At 45.1% G+C, this 23,297-nt stretch overlaps 1 protein-coding gene across 5 annotated transcripts; it reads right to left on the bottom strand.

Moving 5' to 3' along the window:
* Positions 1-12,064: 12,064 nt before the first annotated feature.
* CLN3 (CLN3 lysosomal/endosomal transmembrane protein, battenin) lies at positions 12,065-21,986 on the bottom strand. Of its 5 annotated transcripts, XM_087417246.1 has the most exons (16): positions 21,794-21,885; positions 21,484-21,606; positions 21,248-21,326; positions 19,960-20,056; positions 18,575-18,646; positions 18,081-18,160; positions 17,857-17,942; positions 17,411-17,483; positions 17,181-17,324; positions 16,243-16,355; positions 15,415-15,461; positions 15,265-15,333; positions 15,115-15,170; positions 14,884-14,977; positions 12,542-12,682; positions 12,065-12,439 (listed from the first exon to the last, which is right to left on the bottom strand). In XM_087417246.1, the coding sequence occupies exons 2-16, from the start codon at positions 21,527-21,529 to the stop codon at positions 12,320-12,322; spliced, it is 1,317 nt and encodes a 438-aa protein (XP_087273372.1). In that variant the 5' UTR covers positions 21,530-21,606; positions 21,794-21,885; the 3' UTR covers positions 12,065-12,319. The 5 variants fall into 5 exon arrangements, with proteins under 5 accessions (XP_087273372.1, XP_087273371.1, XP_087273370.1 ...); XM_087417245.1 differs by lacking the exon at positions 21,794-21,885 and having other exon boundaries at positions 21,484-21,737; XM_087417244.1 differs by lacking the exons at positions 19,960-20,056; positions 21,248-21,326 and having other exon boundaries at positions 21,794-21,982.
* Positions 21,987-23,297: the final 1,311 nt, after the last annotated feature.

Consider the following 23,297-nt stretch of genomic DNA (forward strand, 5'->3'; position numbering starts at 1 on the left):
GAGAGGGCGGGTCCCTTGCGTCACTTCCAGGAAGCGCTGACGCGTATACTGGGCGACTACAGCTCCCAGGGGCCTTCGCGCCACGCGGAAGGGGCCGGGCCTGATGTAACCTTGGCGGGAAGGACGGTGCTTCCAGATTTCCCCCTCCGACCGCGCGTTGTAGTCGTGTTTCCTTACTCCTAGACAGGCAGCCTCACCCCTCACCTGCGGAATCAGAATCTCAGGGCCGGGAGTTTACTTTTTTAAAATGCCCACGTGATGCTGATGAGCTGCAAGGTTTTGGAGCTAGGCGTAGAGCGAACTTGGAATCAGACTTTGGATTCAAATCCCAGCCCCACCACTTACTAGTGTGTGAATTTAGGTAAATTCCTACCCTCTCTGTGATTCAGTCTCCTAAAGCTATAAAATGACAATAATAGCACCTACTTCATAGAGTGTTATGAGTATTAAATGGCTTGGTATATATGAAGTATTTAGGACAGTGACTTGTACAAAATAAGCATGTAATTGTCAATGAATAAGAGACATAAACTGCAAGTGAGGCAAAAAGTTTGTTTGGGGGCTCAAGAATTGCAATTCTGGGGGCACAGATTCAGGTAGAAATCCAAATAGTGTCCCACTAGGGAGTAAAAGTCAGGGGCTTTTAAAGGCAAAGAAGGGAGGTTGTATTACAAAGAACTTTAATTGGAGGTAGAGAGCTAGTCAGCTAAACATTGATTGACCATTGATTCTATCATCAGAAAGTCCACAATCCTCAGTCTTTGTGATCAGGATATCCGTTCTCCTGCTGACGTCTCAAACAATTGCTTGTAAAATATTTGCCATTTTGGCCCAGTCCAAAGATCAAGACAGCAAGCCATTTTCTCTGGAAAGGCAGCTCTGACTCCATTTAAAATAGCCCCAATGGCCGGCCCTGTGGCTTGGTGGTTAAGTGCGCGCGCTGCGATGCTGGTGGCCCGGGTTCGGATCCCGGGTGCGCATCGAGGCACCACTTCTCCGTCCATCCTGAGGCCGAGTCCCACATACAGCAACTAGAAAGATGTGCAGCTATGACATACAACTATCTACTGGGGCTTTGGGGGGAAAAAATAAAATAAATAAAATCTTTAAAAAAATAAAAAAATAAAAAAAATAAAAATAAAATAGCCCCATTATAGTCAATTTTGACATATTAATTAGCTGGTATTCATTCATTATTCCACAAATACTTATTTACTGAGTATTTATTATGAACCAGCAGTGTCCTAGGCACTAGACACAGCAGTGAACAAAACAGAAAATGTCCCTGATTTCACAAGGAATTCACATTCTAGTGGAGAGGTATAATTAACAAGTAAAAAAATAAAAGATCATTATAAGCACCATAAAAATATTTATGTGACTTGTTAGTAAGATCATTTTGAATAGGAAGGTCAGGGCCTCTCAGATGACATGTGAGCTGATATCCAAATGATGGGAAGGAGGGAGTCCTGTAGAAACGGTCATCAAGGGAAAGAGTATTCTCAAGTCTTCTTCTAAGGAAGGGGAGCAGCAAGTGCAAAGACCCTGAGTCAGAAATGAGCTTGGCCAGGTTCTAGGAATAAACAGAAGGCTAGTGTGCTATCAGCAAAGTAAGGCATTAATAATCTAGAAGTAGACAATACTAGATCATACAGGTCTTTGTAGGCCTGTGGATTTAAATCCAGGTGGGTTGGAGAAGCCAGCAGCAGAGACTTTTAGCAGCACAGGGACTGTTTCGCATTTTTAAAGGTGGTTTCATTCATTCAACATTTGCTGCGTGTTTGGCCTTTTTTAACACTGGAGGCACAGTGCTCCCCAGAAAGAAAAGTGAGAATTAGCAGACTGAGTGGAAAGAAGGAGGCCACTTTAGGTAGGAAAAAAAGTATGAACAAAATCCTGGAGAGAGGAAAGCTCAGAGCACATTCAGAGGCTGATATATTGGGGTTAGACTGTAGCAGCGACTCTCCATACATCCTGGCCTGTCACCTCTGTTCTCCTTCCTCCCTCCCCCTTCTCCTCTCTGTCTCTCATTCTCTTTCTCTCTCCTTTCCTCTCTCCCTTCTTCTCTCCCCACGGATCCACTTGATTCTGACATCAACCTCTTCATCTCTCAAAACAGAAGTGGAATGCACTGAAATTGCCAAGGGAGCCTGAAGTAAAGGGTAAAGGAGGTTGAGTGAGATGAAGATCAGTGTCACGGAAGATGAAATGCAAATTCACACGAAAGTAAAGCTACTCATTTTAGAGTGGTTTCCCGTTACTCCCAAGGCCCTGATCATTTGCAAAGGAAAATCATATCAAACTCTTTATTTTTCACTAATCCTTTACTAAGTCATTACGAAAATTTTCAATTTAACAGAGAGGGGGCTTTTTTAGTAAAGTTTTTAATGAAGTGTAACATAGATTCAGATGAGTATTAGATCATAAGTGCACAGCTTGATGAGTTTTCACAAAGTGAGCATACCTTTACAACCAGTGCCCACATCAGGAAATAGAACATGACCAGACCCCCCCACCCAAGCTCCCTTCTCGTATCCTCCTCCAATCACTACCCAGCAGGCTCTTAAATTTTATTTATTATCGTTAAATATTTCAAACAGAGACAAGAATAAAGACTATTCTAATGAACATCTATGTACCCACAATCCATCCAGCATTGTCAAAACTTAATATGATACCACAGACCACATTTGCTGTGGCTCTTTTTTTTGTTTGTTTGTTTGTTTGTTTTTGGTGAGGAAGATTGGCCCTTAGCTAACATCCATTGCCTGCCAGTCCTCCTCATTTTGCTGGGGAAGATTAGCCCTAACATCTGTGCCCATCTTCCTCTATTTTGTATGTGGGATGCCACCACAGCATGGCTTGATAAGCAGTGCATAGGTCTGCACCCAGGATCCAAACCTGTGCACCCCAGGCCGCCGAAGTGGAGCACACAAACTTAACCACTATGCCACTAGGCAGGCCTCATCATTTATTTTTTTTCTGTGAGGAAGATTAGCCCTGAGCTAACATCTGTTGCCAATCCTCCTCTTTTGTGCTGAGGAAGATTGGCCCTGGGCTGACATCTGTGCCCATCTTCCTCTACTTTATATGGGACGCCACCACAGCATGGCTTGATAAGCAATGGGTAGGTCCGTGCACAGGATCCGAACCCGCAAACTGTAGGCCGCCACAGCAGAGTGCACAAACTTAACCACTACACCACTGGGCCAGCCCCACTATTTTTTTTTTTAAGAAAAATCAAAAATACACTTGGGACAGCCTAGGTAAATGGAGGTGTTAATGAACAAGGTTCACTGCACATCCATAAGTATCTTTAAAGCACCTAGCATGTGCCAGGCCCTTTCACATGATGATCTCTCTTTATTTTAAAATAATACATGTGCGTGATTACAAAATGTAAATGATTCAAAAGAATATACAGGGGAAAAAAAATCTCCTTCCCACCCCTGACCTCCAGTTCCTTAGCTTGTCTCCAGAGACAAACACAATTATCAGCTTATAGTGTTATCTTCCAGATGTCTCGATATATAGATGAGGATACATAAAAGGATATAGATACATGTGTGTATGTGTATGTATAAGGATTATATAGATAAGGATATATGTACGTGATATCTAATATCAGATACTTTATATATAGATATCCACTAGTTAGCTAGCTAGCTAGATATCTATATATTATATATCCTTATCTATATAATCCTTATACATACACATACATATATGTATCTATATCCTTTTATGTATCTATGTCTATACATATAGAGAGACATATTGATAGATCTATCAATATCTATCAAGATGGAAGAGAGAGATGGAATAATATATACAAATATAAAAATATATATATATATCTCCCCACCCTTTTTCTTATACACATCATAGCATACTTTATGTGCTCTTCTGCATCTTACTTCATTATTCATATATCTTTTAGCTCACTCTATAATGCAAATGGATCTATCTCATTCTTTTTAATGGCAGACTTTTGTACTATTATATAATGAACCATAAAATGCTTTTCCTCAGTCTCCTCTTGATGAACACCTCTTTTAAATCTTCACAACAACCCTGTAAGGCAGGTAGTATGGTCTCGACTTTAGAGAAGAAGATGTTGATATCCTAAGAGGCCAAGTGACTTGCCCAAGGTCACACTGCTAGCCTGTATTCCAACCCAAACATCATTTCACAGCCATCTGAACTATTGAGAACTTTGCTGATTTAGAGCTAGATCCTAATAAGTTTTGAGTTGACACACCTTGCTCTTGTGAATGGGATGGATGTGAATGAGGGCAGCAGAGGAAAGAAAACCTGAGAATTTCTTCGTTTATGAGCATAACTAGGCTCCATAACTGGAGCCAAGCAGAACATGGGCGTCTTTAATGGGTGAATTTTGTCAATGCCTAGATTTTGATGGGGTTCTTAACCTTAATGGTCCTGGAGCGCGAAGCACACCCCGGAGGAGCTTCCATCAGTCTGGTGTCTCCAGTTCATGAGGGTGTCACATGTCCCTTAACAGATTGCTTCCCTCCCAGTGCCTGTAATAATGCAACCAGCAAGCAGAAAAGTGATAGTCATTACGGGCATTTGAATAGCAATTTCAAATGTATAAAGGCATTTGAAACTCGTGACAAACTTGTAAGTAGGCAGGAAAAGCAGCTATTGCTATCCTCATTTTACAGTTGAGAAAACCAAGACTCTGAAAGGGCAGCTGATGGCAAAGCTAGTGCCAGAGTGAGGTCCTGAAATCAGGTCTTCTAACTCGGAGGCCACAGAAGACTCTCCTGGATGTATTGTTTTATTTTCTAATGTGGACCATAGCAGGATACATCATAACTGTGGAAGGGGAGTGGACTGAGAGGAGGCAGAGGAAGGAGCACGGGGGAAAGGGAAGGGGTGGCTTTAGGACTCCTCTCTGACACTAAATCTCAGGTCCACACTCTCCCTTACTCACTCAACTCTGGCTACTGAGGCCTCAGCTCTGGCAGACCCAATGCCCCATTTTTCAAACAAATATCTTGAAACACTTTATGAAATTCATAGATAATATAACATTCTGACAAACACTATTTCATTTTATTTTACTTTGTGTGTGTTTTATTTTCCTAAACAGGAAAATTGAAGACAGGGATAGTATCTTTTTACACATCTTAGTAGTCCTCTCAATGCATTTCACATAGTATGTGTTCAATAATGTGTTCTTTTTATTATTATTATTGATAGACAACATACATGTGGCTAAGTGCCCCAACAGTTTTGACTTCTACCATCATCTATTAGTTTTGCCTGTTCTTGAGCTTCACATAAATAGAATAATAAGGTATGTCTTCTTTTGTGTCTGGCTTCTTTTGCTAAACATCATGCCTATGAGATTCATCCGTGTTGTTACATGTACCAGTAGTTCCTTCTCTTTTGATTGCTGAATGGCCTTCAATTGTGTGACTATGCCACAATGTACTAATTCTCCTGTTGATTTGGGTTGTTTCCAATCTGGGGGTATGATGAATGAATCTTTTATCAACATTTTTATACAAGTCTTTTTGTGGTCATAAATACTTTTCCTCTTAGGTGAGATAGCTGGGTCATAGAGTAAGTGTACATTCAGCTTTAGTAAATATGTCCATGCTCTAAATATATTTATAAAGGAGAAAAAGGAAAATGTTTTTTATTAAAAATATGTATTTAAATATGTAAATGCTGAGACATGATTTCCCTAGAAATAATCAGAGACTTCTACCTACTTGTAATAACAGTTTAGATTATGAGAAGATAATTATAATATGAACAAATGTTGAACTTTTTCTTTATATTTAACATTTTGAAATAAGTGTGTATATACTTAGCACTTTTATATATACTTAGAATCATGGTGATTAAGGCAGCTACAATGCAGCCAGAAAAAACTTGTTTTACTATGAATGTTGCCTTCAGTGAGGGGATTTTCCAAATATAGTGAGTCGCTCTTGGTAAAGATCCAAACAAAACAAAATACAGTCTTCCTTCAATGCACATGATAGTTGAATTCCTGGAAAAGTCAGTGTACATTATAATGAAGCAAGATATACTTTAGGTTCCAATGTAAAATGAACTTAGATTCTTGGCACATAGTGTTAGATGTCTGGGGGGGGACACCGAAAAGCCACTCAGTGTAGAAAATTACTCCTCATACAGGACCATATTGCTCATGGCAGGATGGCTTGGCCCTCACCCTCTCAGGGCAATGCCCCCACTCACAGTGAGATTCAAAACCCTCACTTCAAAACTTCAAAACTTCCAAAGATTCAAAACTTTCTAAATGCCCACAGGGGGCAGTACCACCCCATTGAGAACCACCGTTCAAGACCTGTTCTGTCCAATATAGTAACAATAGCCATCTGTGGCTCATTATATTTAACTTAATTAATATTACCTAAAATTAAAAGTTCAGTTTCTCAGTTATACTAGCCACATTTCAAGTGCTTAAATACTACATATAGCAAAAACTACTCACAGAGAAAAGCCTAGATCCCGATGGTTTCACTGGTTAATTCTACAAATATTTAAAGAATTAATACCAGTTCTTCACAAATTCTTCCAAAAATAGAAGAAGAGGGGATACTTCCCAACTCATTCTATGAGGCCAGTATTACCCTATACCCAAAACAAACATAAACAACACAAGAAAGGAAAATTACAGACCAATATGTCTTATGAATATAGACACAGAAATCCTCAACTAAATACTAGAAAATCTAATACATAGACTATGACCAAGTGGGATTTATCAGGAATGCAAAGTTGGTTTAACATATGAAATGAATTAATGTAATATACTATATCAATAGACTAATGGATATAAACCACATGATTATCTCAATAGATGCAAGAAAAAAAGCATTTGACAACGTTCAAAGCCCTTTCATGATAAAACACTTAACACACTAGGAGCAGAAGGGAATTTTCTCAATATGATAAAGGGCATCAACAAAAAACCCACAGCTAACATCATACTTAATGATGAAAGACTGAAAGCTTTTCCCCTAAAATCAGAAACAAGGCAAGAATGTCCACTGTTGCCATTTCTATTCAATGTTTTACTGGAGGTTCTAGCCAGGGCGATTAGGCAATAAAGTGAAATACAAGGCATCTATATTAGAAAGGTTTGAAGAGGACATTGTCTTGTATATAGAAAATCCTAAGGAATCTACAAAATCCTATTAGAATTAATAATGAGTTCAGCAAGGTTGGAGGGTAAAAGATCAATAGACAAAAATCAATTGTAATGAACAACCCTAAAATGAAATTCAGATAGCAATTCCATTTACAAAACCACTAAAAAGAATAAGATACTTAGGAATAAATTTAACAAAAGAAGTGCAAAATGTATACCCTGGGGGCCAGCCCGGTTGCGTAGCAGCTAATTTCGCGCGCTCTGCTTCAGAGGCCTGGGGTTTGCAAGTTCGCATCCCTGGTGCAGACCTACGCACTGCATATTAAGCCACACTGTGGCAGGCATCCCACATATAAAGGAGAGGAAGATGGGCATGGATGTCAGCCCAGGGCCAATCTTCCTCAGCAAAAAGAGGAGGATTGGCAACAGATGTTAGCTCAGGGCTAACCTTCCTCACCAAAAAAAACCCAAAAAAGTATACTCTGAAAACTACAAAGTATTGCTGAAAGAAAATAAAGAAGATCTAAATAAGTGGAACGACATTGCATATTCATAGATGAGAAGAGTTAATATTGTTAAGATGGTAGTAATTCCCAAATTGATCTACAGTTTCAATGTAATTCCTATTAAAATCATAGCTAGCTTCCTTGCAGAGATTGACAAGCTTGTCCTAAAATTCATAAAACAATCTTGAAAAAGAAGAACAAAGTTGGAGGAGTCACACTTCTCAATTTCAAAAACGCACTACAAAACTACAGTAATCAAGACAGTATTGTACTGGCATAGGAATCAACATATAAATCAATGGAATCGAATTGAGAGCCAGAAATAGGCCCCCATATTTACAGTCAACTGATTTTCAACAAGGTGCCAAAATAAATCAACAGGAAAAGTCTTTTCAACAAATGGTGCTGGGACAACTGGATACCCACGTGCAAATGAATGAAGTTGGACCCTGTGTTGGGGGTTCCCAAGACCACCCTCAGCTTTGATGATTTGCTAGGAAGGCTCACAGGCCCCAGCATATAGTCATACTCATGGCTATGATTTATTACAGCAAAAGGAAAAAAGCAAAATCAGCAAAGAGAAAAGGAGGGCACATGGGGTGAAGTCTGAGGGAAACCAGATGGAAGCTTCCAAGGGTGCCCTCCCAGTGGAGTCACACAGGCTGTCCTTAGTTCCCCCAGCAATGAGTTGTGATGTCTGTGAAATGTTGACAACTAGGGAAGCTCATCAGACACTCAGTGCCAGGGTTCTCATTGGGGGGTGGTCACATAGGCACTCTGCCTAGCACATACCAAAATTCTAGACTCCCAGAAGCAAAGTAGATGTTCAGTATAAACTATGAACATTAACAAAGGGAAACCTCATTTAAAATGGAATTAGGAGGCTGGAAGGGGGAGCTCCCAGGCAGTACCACTCAAGGTCAATTATAGGAAAGATAGTCAATTAGAGACCCCAACAGAAAGAAGTCCTCAGTAGAAAGAGTCATCAATTACAGACCCTACCAGAAGTCATCAAAAGGAAAATTTGTTAATTATAGGAAGAAATGTACATTGAATCCCAAACAGAAATCAACTATCCCAGCAACTCAGCCAATGGGAAACTATCACCACCCTGAACACTTGCTTTTCTCCAATGGACTTTCATTTAAAACAACCCCTCCCAATTTCCTCCTTTTTCTCTGTAAAATAATGTTCTGCCTCCTCGTTTATTGGATTTGTCTATGGTCTGCCATAGCATGCACAGCCCAAATGGAAATTCTTTGGCTAACTCTGGATAAATTTGTTTTGTTGGTAAAATAACTGGCTGTTTTATTTTTAAAGTTGACAAAACCATATTTGTACAAACAATTTAGTCAGTATGAGTCACTCTTATCAGTTAATGGTCAGAATCCCCCTGCTCTAATTTCCCAAACTCCAGCCAAGGGCCAACCTTGCAAGCAGGCTTTTACAAGGTTAGCAGTTTAGGCTTGCTATGTTAACTCTTTTCTGCACAGGCCCTTGCCTCACATCATATGCAAAAACCAACCCCCCCCAAAAAAACCCCCTCAAAATGGATCAAAGACCTAAATGTAAGAGCTAAAACTATAAAACTCTTAGCAGAAAAAAGGGGTAATTCTTCATGACCTTGGATTTGGCAATGGGTCACCAAAAGCACAAGCAACCAAAGTAAAAGTAGATAAATTGGACTTCATCAAAATTTAAAAACTTTTCTGTATCAAATGACAGTATCAAGAAAGTAAAAAGACAACACACAGTGGGAGAAAATATTTGCAAATCATGTATCTGATATGGGACTTGTATCTAGAACACATAAAGAACTCTTACAACTCAAAAATAAAAAGGCAAATAATCCAATTAAAAAATGGGCAGAGGATCTGAATAGACATTTTTCTCCAAAGAAGATATACAAACTGCCAAGAAGCAGACGAAAAGAGGCTCAAAATCATTAGCCATCAGGGAAATGCAAATCAAAAGCACAATGAGATACCACCTCACATCCACTAGATGGCTATAATAAAACAAAACCCAAAACCAAACAGAAAAGGAAAATAGCAAATACTGGTGAGGATGTGGAGAATTAGAACCCTCACACACTGCTGGTGGAATGTAAAATGGTATAGCCACTTTGAAAAACAATCTGGCAATTCCTCAAAGGATTAAACATAGAGTCACCAAATGACCCAGCAATTCTACTCCTAGGTATTACTCAACAGAAATGAAAACATATGTCCACACAAAAACTTAACACAAATGTTTATAGCAACATTGTTCATCATAGCCAAAAAACCGGAAACAACCCAAAAGTCTATCAACTGATGAACGGATCAACAAAATGTTGTCTATCCATGCAATGGAATAATACTCAGCCATAGAAAGGAATAAAGCACCGATACATGCTACGACATGGATGAACCTTGAAAATATCATACTAAGTGAAAGAAGCCAGTCACAAAAGATGACATATTATATGATGCTCTTCATACAAAATGTCCAGAATAGGTAAATCCATAGAGACAAAGTAGACTGGTGGTTTCTTAGGGCTGTGTGTAGATGAAAGGGCAGGAGGGGTGGTAGCTAAAGGGTCCAGGATTTCTTTTTGAGGTGATAAAGGTGTTCCAAAGTTGACTGTGGTGATGGTCACACACGTTTGATTATACTGAAAACCAATTGTATGGTATGTGAAGCACATCTCAATGAAGCTGTGAAAAATAATTTTTAAAATAATCAAGATTGAATGAGTTTTCACTGATCTACTTAGCAAAGAATTAAAAAGGATTATACCCAGTGCTGAGGAGGGTGCTGTGAAACACACACACACGACTGGTGCATGTAAACTGGTAAAACACACAAAAAACCTTTCAGAAAACAATGTGGTGACATAGCAACAACCTAAAACATGCTCCTCCCTACAATCTTCACTTTTGAGACTCTATCCTGAAGAAATACTCCTATGTATAAAAAGTACCTAATGCACAAAAGTTTACTTCTAATAAAAATAATAACAACAATAAATGGAAACAAGCTAAATGGCCAATATTAATAGAATGACTAAATAAGTTGTAAAGATCCATTGTGATGAAATATTATGCACCCATCAAAATGAAACCTGTTTTCACAGCAAAACAGTTCCTGGCCTGAAGAACACACTCATAAGTTTGATGAACGGAAAAGAAAGAAAAAGGATTATAAAGAATGTTTTTAAAGGAAAAGTATAATTCAGAGGTTCTCAAAGGGTGGTGTATGTCAGAAACACCCCCCACACTTGGTCCCCACCCCGGGCTTCCTCATTCAGAGCCCCTGGGGGTGGGCCCAGCAATCTGTATGTTAACAAGCTCTCTGATTCACACAAAAGTTGGATAACAACTGGCATAATGCCATGTACAAGGCAAAGGCAAGATTCAAACCATGATGTGATTGAAAGTAACGTTTACTGAGTCCTATGCTTTCTCATGATCCTGTGTAATTTCCACAACCACCTTCTTATGTGTTGGTACTACTGTTACCCCCATTTGACAGTCAGGCAACTGACGTGCAGAGAGAAGAGACTTGCCCAAGATCATGCGCTAGTGAATGGCAGAGCTGGGACCTGAAAGCCAGGTTTTTCTGCCTCCGAAGCCCATGCTGTTCACCACTGTCAGCAGTGGGGGCCCCAAATATCACTGGCAGTGATGGGGTGGTCTCAGGGGGCACCTGGAGGTTCATTTTAAACTCCAAGAGTTATGTTATTTATTTTAATGTGTAGCAGAAAAAATATGTAACTAGCATTTCAAACTCATGATTTCAGTAGTGTTACACTTCCCTTTAAACTAATTTACATTAAAAGTTAGTCACTTTAATGAAAAAAAGTAAATAAAAGTACTCTTATACACAGATATGGCAAATATGGTAGAGACGGTGAAGTATGGGAAACACTGCTACGTCACCAACCTCAGTTACTTTGAAAATATATAACGATTCGTGCACTCTACTGTATATAAATTATACCCAAAAAAAGGACTGTACAAAAATACTGGACTCTAGTTAACAATGTGCATGCTGAAGTGCTTAGAGGGAAGTGTATTGAAATCAGGTTCTTATTCTGAAATGCATCACAAAAATAAGATGGACTGATGAATGGATTGATTTGGACGGAGGGTTGGATACTTAATAAAGCAACTATAGCTTAATGTGGTGCAGACCTGAGGACCAATTCTTTCAACTTCTTTGTATGTTTGAAAACTTTCATGGGAAAAATTGTGTATAGATTGCCCCATACAGTGAATGAATAAATGAATTAAAAGTAAAGACTAGGCAGAAATCTGCTGAAAGGCTTTCTTTACACTCCCCTGTATATATTCCAAAGTGGGCTTGTATTACTTTTATAATAAAAGAAAATTATGTTTCAAGGAGAAAAATGGCACAAGAGTCAACTGATAAAATAGGCATTTATTCCGAAGGTATAATGTTAAGAAGAAACTTCCCGAGAGCCGCATGGGAGTGAGAGAAAGTTGCTGCCCCTCACTCAAAGGGGAATCAGCACTTCTCTACACCCCAGCTGTGCAGGGAAGTCCACGGTCAGAGCTCACGGATGGGCTCTGGGCTGTGGGCCCGGGAGTCTGAACTGCCTGCCCACCAGTGCAGGCCCAGGTCAGTGTGTCCTGTGTCCCAAGAAGCTGGAACGTCAGGAGAGGTGGCAGAGGAAGTCGTGCACAGGCAGGGCCAGGAGCCCTGACAGGGAGATCCCCAAGGTGTCAGAGATACAGGCGGCTGCCATGGCAAATTCCCGGTGCTCATCACTGGTCTGGGAATGGTGGGGTGCAGGGGTGAGGCTTTAGTCCTAGAGACCCCTGCCCTGAACTTCCCCAGAGATGCTACCCACAGCCCTCGCCCGGCTGGTGCTGACCTCCAGGGCAATGTTGTGGAAGGTGTTCACGTAGGCCGCACCCCCCAGGAGCCCCTCATACACAATGATCAGGAAGACGAGGTAGATGCTTGGCAGGAAGCTAAACCACACGTCCACCAGCAGGAAGGCCAGGTTGAGGCACTGTGGGTGCAGGCAGAGGGGAGGGCTGAGCCTGGGACCAGAGGTGGGCAGGAAGGGAGGCTGCCATCCTGTTCAGTGGCCTCCACTTCTGGGAGATGCTGATGAGGGAGAGGGCTGACAGGCCTGGATCAAATCCCAACACCCAGCTGGCCTACCAGACCCTGGGATCTGGGGGAGGCCTTCTCCCTACCCCGTCCCCAGCCCCCAGCCCTTGGAGGTCTCTTCCGCCTCTGCCCCGTGCTTGTGTCACTCCTACCGCCTGGAATGCTATCTACCTTCCCTCACTTGGCATCTCCTAGTCACTACCGTTCACAGCTCAGCTGGGATCAGGGTCACTCTCACTCCTGTGATCTCATTTCCTTCTCCCAAGGGCTCCCTGAATAGAGGGTTTCTCCCTCATTTTACCATAGAGGCTATGGTTAGACCAATGGTTCTCTACTGGAGGTGATTTGCCTCCTAGGGGACATTTGGCAACGTCTGGAGATGTTCTTGGTTGTCACAACTGGGGGGGCGAAGTGCTACACACACCTAGTGGGTAGAGGCCAGGGGTGCTGCTCAGCATCCTACAGTGCACAGGACAGCCCCACAACAAAGAATGGTCTAGCCCCAAATGTCAGGAGTGCTGAGGTTGAGAGGGTGGAAGTCCCTCCTCTGTGCCCCAGTCCCCCAGGGGATCCCGCTATCGCAGCCCTGAGCGCACAGGGCTGCCTCCCCAGTGTGTAGGCCACCATGGTGGTTCACACACTTGATGCCCATGAGGATCACCTGGGATCTTGTTACCCACAAGGCCTCGTCCTCAGAGGTTCTAATTCACTCAGTCTGAGGTGGGTTCCGAGATCTGCATTTAAAGCACACCCTGGTAATACTAACGTGACAGGCAAAACACTCCAAACACTTTCATCTGTAGCATTAGCTAGGCAATTTCTGGAATAGAATTAAATGATTAATGATTCATCTGGAATGGAATTAAATGATCCCTAATTCTATGAAGCAGCCTTGGTTAAAATTATAGCTAAAATCATAAGCTCTGCATTTCAGTGGAATCTCATGAAGAACCCTGAGTTAAGAAGTGTTGACACAATAATTTGGGACTTTGGGGGTACAAAGGCCTGGGCTGGAAGTACTGCTTAGATAAATAAGGAAGAAAGAGGACATTTACATGCTGTTGCCGTAACATTAGTGTCATCTATACTTATTCTATATCTTGTTATCATAGAATTGAATTAAGTTTATTAAAAATGGCAAAGCATTTTCCTGTAATTGTTGAAGGTTTATTCTAAGTGACCTTCAGGGGCTGTAGACATGTGACCTTGAAACAGTGAATGCTGGTTCTGTGAAACTACTTTTTCGTGTGTGTGTGAGGAAGATTAGCCCTGAGCTAACATCTGTTGCCAATCCTCCTCTTTTTGCTGAGGAAGATTGGCCCTGGGCTAACATTTATGCCCATCTTCCTCCACTTTATATGTGGGACACCTGCCACAGCATGGCTTGATAAGTCCGCGCCTGGGATCCGAAACTGTGAACTCCGGGCTGCCAAAGGGGAGCGCGCAAACTTAACTACTTTTATGCCACTGGGCCGGCCCCTCTGAAACTACTTTTGTTAGACTGTTGTAGGGAACGGTGTCTGTTTACTTAAAGCTTTAGACCACTTTCACCGTGGGTGGGTGAATTTGCTCACCAGTCTTGAGATAGATAACCTGTTGACGACAACATCACTGATTCTATTATCGTTAACCATCCAGAACAGAACTGTACATTTTCTTAGTGTTAGAAACATTATTTGAAAGCCTGTGTCTCTGCATGAGGCTTGTGCAAATAATCATTAGGTAAGTGCTTCTAGCTGATTAAACACAATACAAAATCTTGTTCTTTCATTCTTCTTCTCGTCTCTAATTCCCACAACTACCCTGAGAAGTAGATGGTAGCCATGCCCGATTTATAGATGAGGAAACCGAGGCTCAGACTGGTTCAGAGACCTGGCCTAAGTCACACAGCTACTGGGTACAGAGGCTGGGATTTGCATCCAGGCTTGCCCGGCTCCTGAGGTCATACATTTTACACGGGGCCCTGCTGGCCTCTGTTCCTCGTGCTTAGTGCATGACAGTATGCAATGAATACTTCCTGCTGAGGGAGGGAAGCCTCGGGGCCCAGGGAAACCAGGAGCCAACATGCGAATGGAGTGAGGCCCAGGGGCTCGGTACCTGCAGCAGGGCCAGGGCCCACGTGAAGCGGATGTGACAGCAGCGGAGAGAAGAGCGGGAGGCAAAGACGCCGGCCTGGTACAGCATCTGGTACCTTGGACAGGGGCAGGGAGTGGGAGGAGACCCTGCGGAGCCTACTCAGCAGGGTAGCCCCTCTCAACCCCCATCCTTATCATCAAGGGGCCCCCTCAGCCCACTGCCCGTCCTGCCACCCACCCTCACTCTTCTCACCAGCGGTACTGCTGAGCATGAGTCAGGGACGTGTTCCGGAAGTAGAGGAGCTCAAACTGTAGCAAAGACCAGACAGGGGAGAGGGACGGGGACGTGTGGGTCCCCATCTCAATCACTACTTCCACACCCCTCCCAGAAGCCCTCACTCACAAGTCCCTGATTGATGAAATATTCGGCAAAGTAAACCAGGACCAAGGGGATGATGTGCCACAGCAGGCCCTGGAAGAGTCAGAAGACATAAGCAGGAGGCTGGGAGACAGGCACTGGCCACAGGGGACACGCCACAGCCAGCAGCCATACCTTGAACACAGTCCATCTTTCCCGAAGGGAGAGGTTTGGGTTGTAGTCTGCAGGAGAGCAGGGAGAGAAGTGCAGGTGAGGTTGGCACATTGACTCAGCAAAGGGGTGCTGGTGTGCAAGGATTAACCAGCTGACATAACAGTGTAAACGCACTTAATGCCATGGGATTGTACAATTAAAAATGGTTAAATTGGTGAACTTCATGTTATGTATATTTTACCACAACTTAAAAAAAAAAGAACTAACCAGATGAGACCTTTTCATGGTTCCTGTCCAGCTAAGGGCTGTACCTCTCCACCCCAGGCACACTGGCCATTCTCTCTGCTTCTTGAATGCCAAGCTCATTCTTACTGCAGGGCCTTAGCACTTGCTGTTCCCTCCGCCTGGAACCTGTTCACTGCGAGGTCCACAGGGCTGACTCCCTGTCGTTCATATTTCAGCCCAGAGATACCGCCTCAGAAAGGCCTTCATGGACCACCACCTTCTCTAAAGGTAGAACCCCTCTCCATTGCCCCCCAGTGGCCATTTTCTAGCACAAAACTGTATTAGGTTCTTCTAGCACTTATCAATATGTGAAAATAACATGTTTCCGACTCAGTTATTTGTTTCTGAATCCATCTCATTTCCTTATCTTAGTAACTACTGCACCCCCAGCAACCGGAATGCCTGGCGCATAGCAGGAACTCAAGGAGTACTTCTTAACTAGATGAATGTGACTGGCTCTTACCATAACCAGCACACCCATCCACTTCCCCTCCTGACTGTGTCCACCGTCGAGAGGAAAAGACTAAAACCCAGAGAGAGAAAGTGACCTCCTGTGTCTCCTACCTGGCTTCAACTCTGGGGCTTCACTGCTTATGAGGGGCTGCCGAGCTGCAGTCTCTGCCTCTTCTTCCCCTCCAGGGTCCTGGGTCCCGGGAGACGTGAGCAAAAAGAAATAGCTAGGAGCGGGCAGAATGAACATAAAATCAAAGAGCCTCTGCCGGGCTGGAAAGGCCACGCCCTCCTAGGCAGCCACTCCTCATTTCTACACCCCCCAAGTCACCTGATCCTGGGCCGGAGAGCTCCCACTGCGGAAAAAGGCTTCCTTCTCTCGAGCTGAAATTTGTCTCCTTGTTGCTTCCACCCATGGGCCCTCGTTCTGACTCCTGACTCACACCAAGTGGGTCAGCTCTGTTTCCTTGTCATTACTGTCCTAACGATTGCTCTGCCTACCATTTACTATGTGTTCCTTCTGTGCTGGGCCAGAGTTTCCCAAATTTCAGCCACTTATGTTTTGCCTTCGTGATATTTGCCATATCCAGACTCCTCCTGTATATAATATTTTCCTTTAAGCTGATTCACTTTTTCTACATGGCCTTGTCCTAAGCAATAATCTGTGAAATCACAGGTTTGATTCACTAGATAAAATATTTTTCCTAATACACATGGAAACACACACAAAATTAGCAAAAGAAAGTCCATCCTGTCCCCCTCGAATCATCATGGGAACCACACCACACTGGATGCTTCACACATGTCACCTCACGGGGAAGCAAGGAGGATTACCACCACGTGAGATACGGGGAAACAGAGGGTCAGAGAGGTGAAGCAACTTGTCCCACACTACACAGCTAACAAGTCGTGGCTCCAGAACTGAAACTCAGGCCTACCAGTGTCCAGAACCCACATCCCCTCATGACAAGGTTGTAGGGATCCGAAGGTTGGAATCACAATCAAGTTCTCTCTCCGTGAACCCCCCTTCCTCCCAGCCCAGGGCTGCTTACCTGGCCAGCATCAGGGCGGGGATACCCAGCATGGACAGCAAGGTGTACTGGGGGGAGAGGCCAGCCTGGGTGAGGCCCAGATAGGACAATGCCCCCAGCAGCCCTGCTCCCCCAGTACCTGAGGACCACCAGGAGATCACAGCCCTGAGAAGGAGAACACAGGAGCACTAAGAAGGGCCTAAGTCAGCAGTGGGACCTCCTTTCCCTCACTCCCTGCTCTGCCTGCTTACCTGGGGTAGAAGGCAGTGAGTGAGAGGAAGGTGACCTCCCCCAGACCTGATGAGATGCTAGCCAAGACCACACCTGGGGGGAGAACAGGCACAGCAGTGGCCATAGATAGCCCTTCCCCAATACCCCAATTGCCTGAGGTGTCTGGCCACGGCCTCCTACACATTAGTTCAGAGGAGCTAAAAACAGATCCCTTGGATAGGCTGGGCTGCAGATCTGAAGTAGAACCAACCCCCTCCTCTGCTCATCCTCTCCTAGGGAATGGTACTTCCATCCACCCAGTAGTCAAACCAGGAGGAAGAATTCATCCTTGACACCTCCTCCATTCCCATCATAGAGTCATAGAGTCTTGGAATCCCTTTCCTCTGGGAAATTGGGGAGACTACCCCACAAATGCTCTGTTGTAGTTTCTCTGGGCCCCTCACCTGACATGACACCCCACGCTTACCACACAGGCTGGTCCCCACTGAACCAGAAAAGGCAACCAGGATGAAGCTTCCAGCGGCACAAATCCCACTGACGAAAACCCGGGGGCTGAGGTGGAGATGGGGGAGGGAAGGGGGAGTCAGCTTCTGCTCTCAGCTCCCCAGCCCTCTCACTACCTCCTTTACCATCCCAGCCTCCCCACTCTCAGATCCCACCTGCCCTTCCTCCTGCCACCCCCACCCAGACCTGTAGGGCAGCAGATGAAGACCAAGAGGAGCCAGCAATTTGATGACGAGGGTGGGGAGGATGTCTGCCAGGAGCACCGCCTAGGACAGGAGAACAGAGTGAGACCCCAGACCTTTCCTGGGACAGACCACCCAACCAAGTGGCCAAGGAAAGACAGGGACTGGCCAATTAGACCTGCTACAAACACCGGCTCTGAAGTCAGATAGGTCTGGGTTCAAGTCCCAGCTCTGCCGCTCCTTAGCTGTGTGTCAAGGCATTCACATTCTCTGAGCTTTAGTTTCCTCATCTGAAAAATGGGGATGATTATAGTGCCTCACTCACAGTACTGTTGTGTGGATTAAATGAGCCAATATACACCACACACAGAAAGGGCTCAGTAAATGGCAGTCTTAATTATTATAATCAAGACAGTCCCACCTGGGTGCTGAGAGGGTAGAGGTGGGGTATGTAGACCCATAGAGCCTGGGTAAGGGGAGGACCAGATGGGTACTCACAGCCGTGGAGACAGGGTTGCAGTCAAATCGAGATGAGCTATTGTGGGTGGTGGGCGTTGGGCCTGGGTCCACCTGATGGGAGAGAAGAAAGTCTTTCACCCAGGGAGGCAGGAGTGTAGACAAACAGGTTGTGACTCCAGTGCCAGCAATGCTCTAACTTGAAGGATGGCCTTGGGTCAGCACTGGCCTCTTGGGACCTCAGTTTCTCTATCTGCACAATGGGGAGGGGGAGGTTTCCATAGAAACCCGAAGCTAATGACCCACAGGCCAAAGACGGCCCTGTAAATGGACTTTATTTGGGTAACACATTCAAAAGCTTTCATTAAGAAATTAGGGTTACCAGAAAATCTGATCCCCTAACCCTAACGCTAAGCCAAATTCCCCACTGGACTTGCAAAATGGCAGCTGCTCCCCTTGGGCATGCGCCTTCCAGCTCATCATAGACAGGTTTTCAACAAAGGTGATTATAGGGCCGGCCCGTGGCATAGCGGTTAAGCACGCACACTCTGCTGCTGGCGGCACAGGTTCAGATCCCGGGTGCACACTGATGCACTGCTTGTCAGGCCATGCTGTGGCAGCATCCCATATAAAGTGGAGGAAGATGGGCACGAATATTAGCTCAGGGCCAGTCTTCCTCAGCAAAAAAAAAAAAAAAAAAGGTGACCATACCCACCAGGGAACATTTGGCAATGTCTAGAGATATTCTTTTTTCTTTTTTAAGGTGTTTTTTTTTTTTAGAATTTTATGGTATGTGAATTATATCTTAACAAAGCTATTATTTATTTTTTTTCTTAATTTTGTTTGTTTATTTATTTTTCCCCCAAAGCCCCAGTAGATAGTTGTATGTCATAGCCGCACATCCTTCTAGTTGCTGTATGTGGGACGCGGCCTCAGCATGGCCGGAGAAGCGGTGCGTCGGTGCGCGCCCGGGATCCAAACCCGGGCCGCCAGCAGTGGAACACGCGCACTTAACCGCTAAGCCACGGGGCCGGCCCTAGAGACATTCTTGGTTGTCACAACTGGAGGGTGGGAGGTATGCTATTGACATTCAGTGGGTAGATGCCAGGGATGTTGCTAAACAGCCTACAATGCACGGGAAAGCCCCACAACCATGAATTATCCAGCCCAAAATGTCAACGGTGCTGAGGTTAAAAAACCCTGCCATAGACCATGACCCACCCAGCCAACAATTGAGTTTGCACACCTGGCACCAATTGATTCTTAAAGACCTTGCCTGCTCTAAGGTCTGGGAGACTGGGAACTTTAGCCCCCATGCCCCACCCCATTCCATGAGTTTTTCAAGGGGGCCTCTGCCCCAGGGTGAGGCCCTCATCCTCCCCTAGAGACAAAACGTGGTGGTGATGGTGGTTGAGAGGGTCACTTACATGGCTCTGGTTCCCAGGCGCCCTCTGGTGGCTAAGTATGTCATGGGCAGCACTGAGCATCACCACATACGAGAAGTTGTTGCAAAGGCCCAGGAGCCTGGAGGGAGCAGCACAGATTTTTTTTTCCAGTTTTATTGAGATATAATTGGCATATAAGAACAGATCTTAACCTCCTTTCAGGCCTACAATCTATCCATAGTCCTAGCACCAAACCTCCCCCTTACCTGTGCCCTTCAATCAGCTCCCTCTTTCTTCTCTATCACCAGCCCCATCTCCATTCAGTGTTAGGGTTAGAAACATGGTCTGTGGGATCACAGACTTAGGTTCACATCTAATCTGCAAGACCTCTCCCAGGAAGAGAAGGAAGTCATCCTTGATGACTCCTTCCTCCAAGCTCCCACCAAGATTCAGTTCCTGGGGCGTTTCTCATCCACGCTCCACTGTCTCGGATGCGCTCCGGCACAGAAGAAAGGTCCTGGGGTCCCAAGTCTGCCGCTTCCTACATGAGCGGTCTCAGTCTACTCACGTGTAAAATGGGGATGCAAATTTCTCTCCTAACTACCTCACAAAGTGCTGTAGGGATCAAAACAAGATAATAGCGAAGTCTTTCACGATCCATGAAGGATCTTGTTCGCCTACTCTCATCTCCCAGCGCTGCGCTCAGTGATGGGAAGGGAACAGGGCTCAGCGCCGGAGACCTCATGTGTCCTTGTCACGATCCTAGGAAGTGCTACCACTGCTCTTCCCATTTCACTGCTGAGAAACGGAGGCTGAGAGAGGTTACATGACTCTTCCAGAGTCACATGGGAGGTCACCTCCAGCCCAATCTGCCACCCAAGACCTCAATGTTTAGGTCAGTGTTACAAGTACTTCCCAAGACTCAGAATTTGAATGATTTTAGGAGGTAGATGGATGACCTTTCAAAAAGTAGCGATGCATTTATTTAAACGTGTATTAGGGAAATATTGGCTTTCCGTCTAGAGTAGTGATTTAAAGTTTTCTTTTAAAAAATACGTGCACTTGCAAATTGAAAGGCTGAATTGGTTGGAGTAAAGACCTGAAGGAACTATCCTACAGGTAGTATGAGGATCTGGCCAAAACATGAGAGTAGTAAGTAAATCAGCAAAGTTAGGGAAATTTACATGCTGTAGGGCAAACTAACTGGTTCAGTAAATGTTTGTGGATTCAGCTCCTTTTCCGCAGCTCAACTCTTTCTTCTCTCTGTCCTCCTGTCGCTTCTCTCTTCCTACCCCATTTTTACTCCTGCTGAACTCTTCAGACCACTCACCAGAAGCCCACCGCGTTCTTCCAATGAGCGCCCTGAGGGTCCAGCAGAGGCCGCCGAGGTTCGGGGACGGTCTCCTCCTCTGGGAGGGCGAGAAGAAGTGGGCATGATCCCCACCCGACTCTCAGGTGCACGAAAACCCCACGGGGGTTCTCCCGGGGCCGAGCCAATTCTCCAGCCCATCAGGGTTGTCGCGGGCAGAGGCATTCACTCCCGTGAGGATGGGCCGGAATACTCACCCTCGGAATCCGAAAGGCGCCGCCGCGAGCCCGCACAGCCTCCCATGGCATCAAGTTCTTGTCCCCGTAAGGGTCCAAAGTCAGCGAGAGTCCAGAGTTGGCTCCGATGGGGCGGATGAGGGTCTGCGACAGGTGAGAAGGATCAACGCCTCATTGCCTGTCCCAGCTCCGGCTTCTCTGCTGCACTCGCGCTCTTGGATCCACCACGCTAACTCTGGGCTCCATCTCTGCCCCTGGCATGCCCCACCACGCCCCACCCGTCGGACTCTGCCCCCGCCCCCTCTAAAGCAGGGGGCCTGGCAGCCTGTACCTTTAAGAGCAGCTGAACAGTGCGCTCCGAGGAAAGACAGGTTGGTGGGTCATGTGACAGCACAGGCGGGTCCTCCATCACGTGCTTGGAAGTCCTCACCACTTCCGGGTCTTGTCTTTGTCTTCGCTTCAAGCCTTCCCGGCTACGGGGCATGGGGCAGGGACAGACCAGGAGGACCCTGGAACCGCTGGTTTACAACTGGAGCGGCTGGTATCAGCAATAAGAGCCGTGACGTTAGATTAGCGGCGCCCAAGGCCTTGACCGTATCATGCCAGCACTAATCATGGCTGCAAGCGGCTTCAGCCCGTCTCTCGGCCCTCACTAGCCAGAAACAAATATGGTCACCTGGCCACAGACAGGAATGTTTCTGGCTGGGAACAAAGGCAGTCAGCTTCAGGTCATACTTATTCCTATCTGTTGCTCTTAGATTGCTTTAGAAACCAAAAATAAAGGTAACACCCACTTAAGAGGATTTCATGAATTATCTGTTGGCAGTATCCAAGGCATTAAGAGATCCCTTTTCCCAAATTATCCTAGAATTGAATATCACAGTAGTCGTCCAACCCCTGGTTTTACAAATGGGAACACTGAGGTACAAAAAAGGACACTTACTGATGATCATACAATGTTAGACCTAAAGGTGACCTCAGAGGCCCTTTTAGCAATAAGAAGTAGAGCACCAGAGGCAAGCAGCCATTAAGCAGGCTGCTGCAGGATTCCTGCCTGCATCAAGGGTGCTCAGGCCAGATGATTCTAAGGCCGGAGATTCTGATTCTGTGCTGTCATCTAGTTTCTCAAATTAGAAATTAGGAAAGTGGGGCTCGAGAGGTAACTGGGGGAAGAGGTGTACATGAAGGTCACTTCACATAGTCCCAATAAGGAGTGATTCTCTTACCTTCCTCTAGGTAGTAAAGCAGCATCCTGAATTTTCCTCATCATGTCCTTCCCCTGCTAATCTCTCCTTTGGGCGTCCAACAGCTGGTGCCCAACTCTACCAGCTCTTTCTCACCACCAGACCTTCAGACTGCTGTTTGAAATGTGCCCCCTTTGGTCTGCTTCCCAGGTCACTCAACCAATGAAAATTGGAGTCCTACTACCCATGCAGGGATCTAGAAATTCAGCAACGTGTTGTACATGGCCTCTGCCCTCAAGGAACTCACAGGAGGGTGGGAGGTAGACACAAATAACCACAGTACAAAGCTTAGCCAAGTTTTGTTTTGCACGAATGACCACAGAAGAGGGAATGGCATTGGAGTCACCAATCCAGTCCCTTCCTCTTGGGGAAGCATTAATGATCCTGAAATGAGAAGCCAGAGCTCTCACCAGCCCCCTCCTTGCTCCTACTCCTTGTCCCCAGGCAAAACAGGAACCACAAACCCCAGCTTCCTCTCACAGAGTGGCTGTGGCTTGGGGGGAGACGGAAATGGCTGAGGTGTGAATACAAGACCTGAGTCAGTTGAGCTGCAGTTGCCACATGCCCCCTCTCTCTCCCCCATTCTGAGCT

The sequence above is a fragment of the Ceratotherium simum genome, chromosome 26 (genome assembly GCF_057802395.1).
Source record: "Ceratotherium simum simum isolate JZ-2026a chromosome 26, ASM5780239v1, whole genome shotgun sequence".
NCBI lineage: Eukaryota > Metazoa > Chordata > Mammalia > Perissodactyla > Rhinocerotidae > Ceratotherium > Ceratotherium simum.

What these genes read in the sequence shown, in the direction of transcription:
- CLN3 (XM_087417244.1), bottom strand. Translation starts at nt 21,946, where the DNA reads ATGCCCCGTAGCCGGGAAGGCTTGAAGCGAAGACAAAGACAAGACCCG. An exon ending in GCGCCTTTCGGATTCCGAGG is followed by an intron (nt 18,647 to 21,483) that starts GTGAGTATTCCG and finishes CTCTCCCATCAG; the next exon opens with GTGGACCCAGGCCCAACGCC. An exon ending in TCCACAACATTGCCCTGGAG is followed by an intron (nt 12,440 to 12,541) that starts GTCAGCACCAGC and finishes CACCATTCCCAG; the next exon opens with ACCAGTGATGAGCACCGGGA.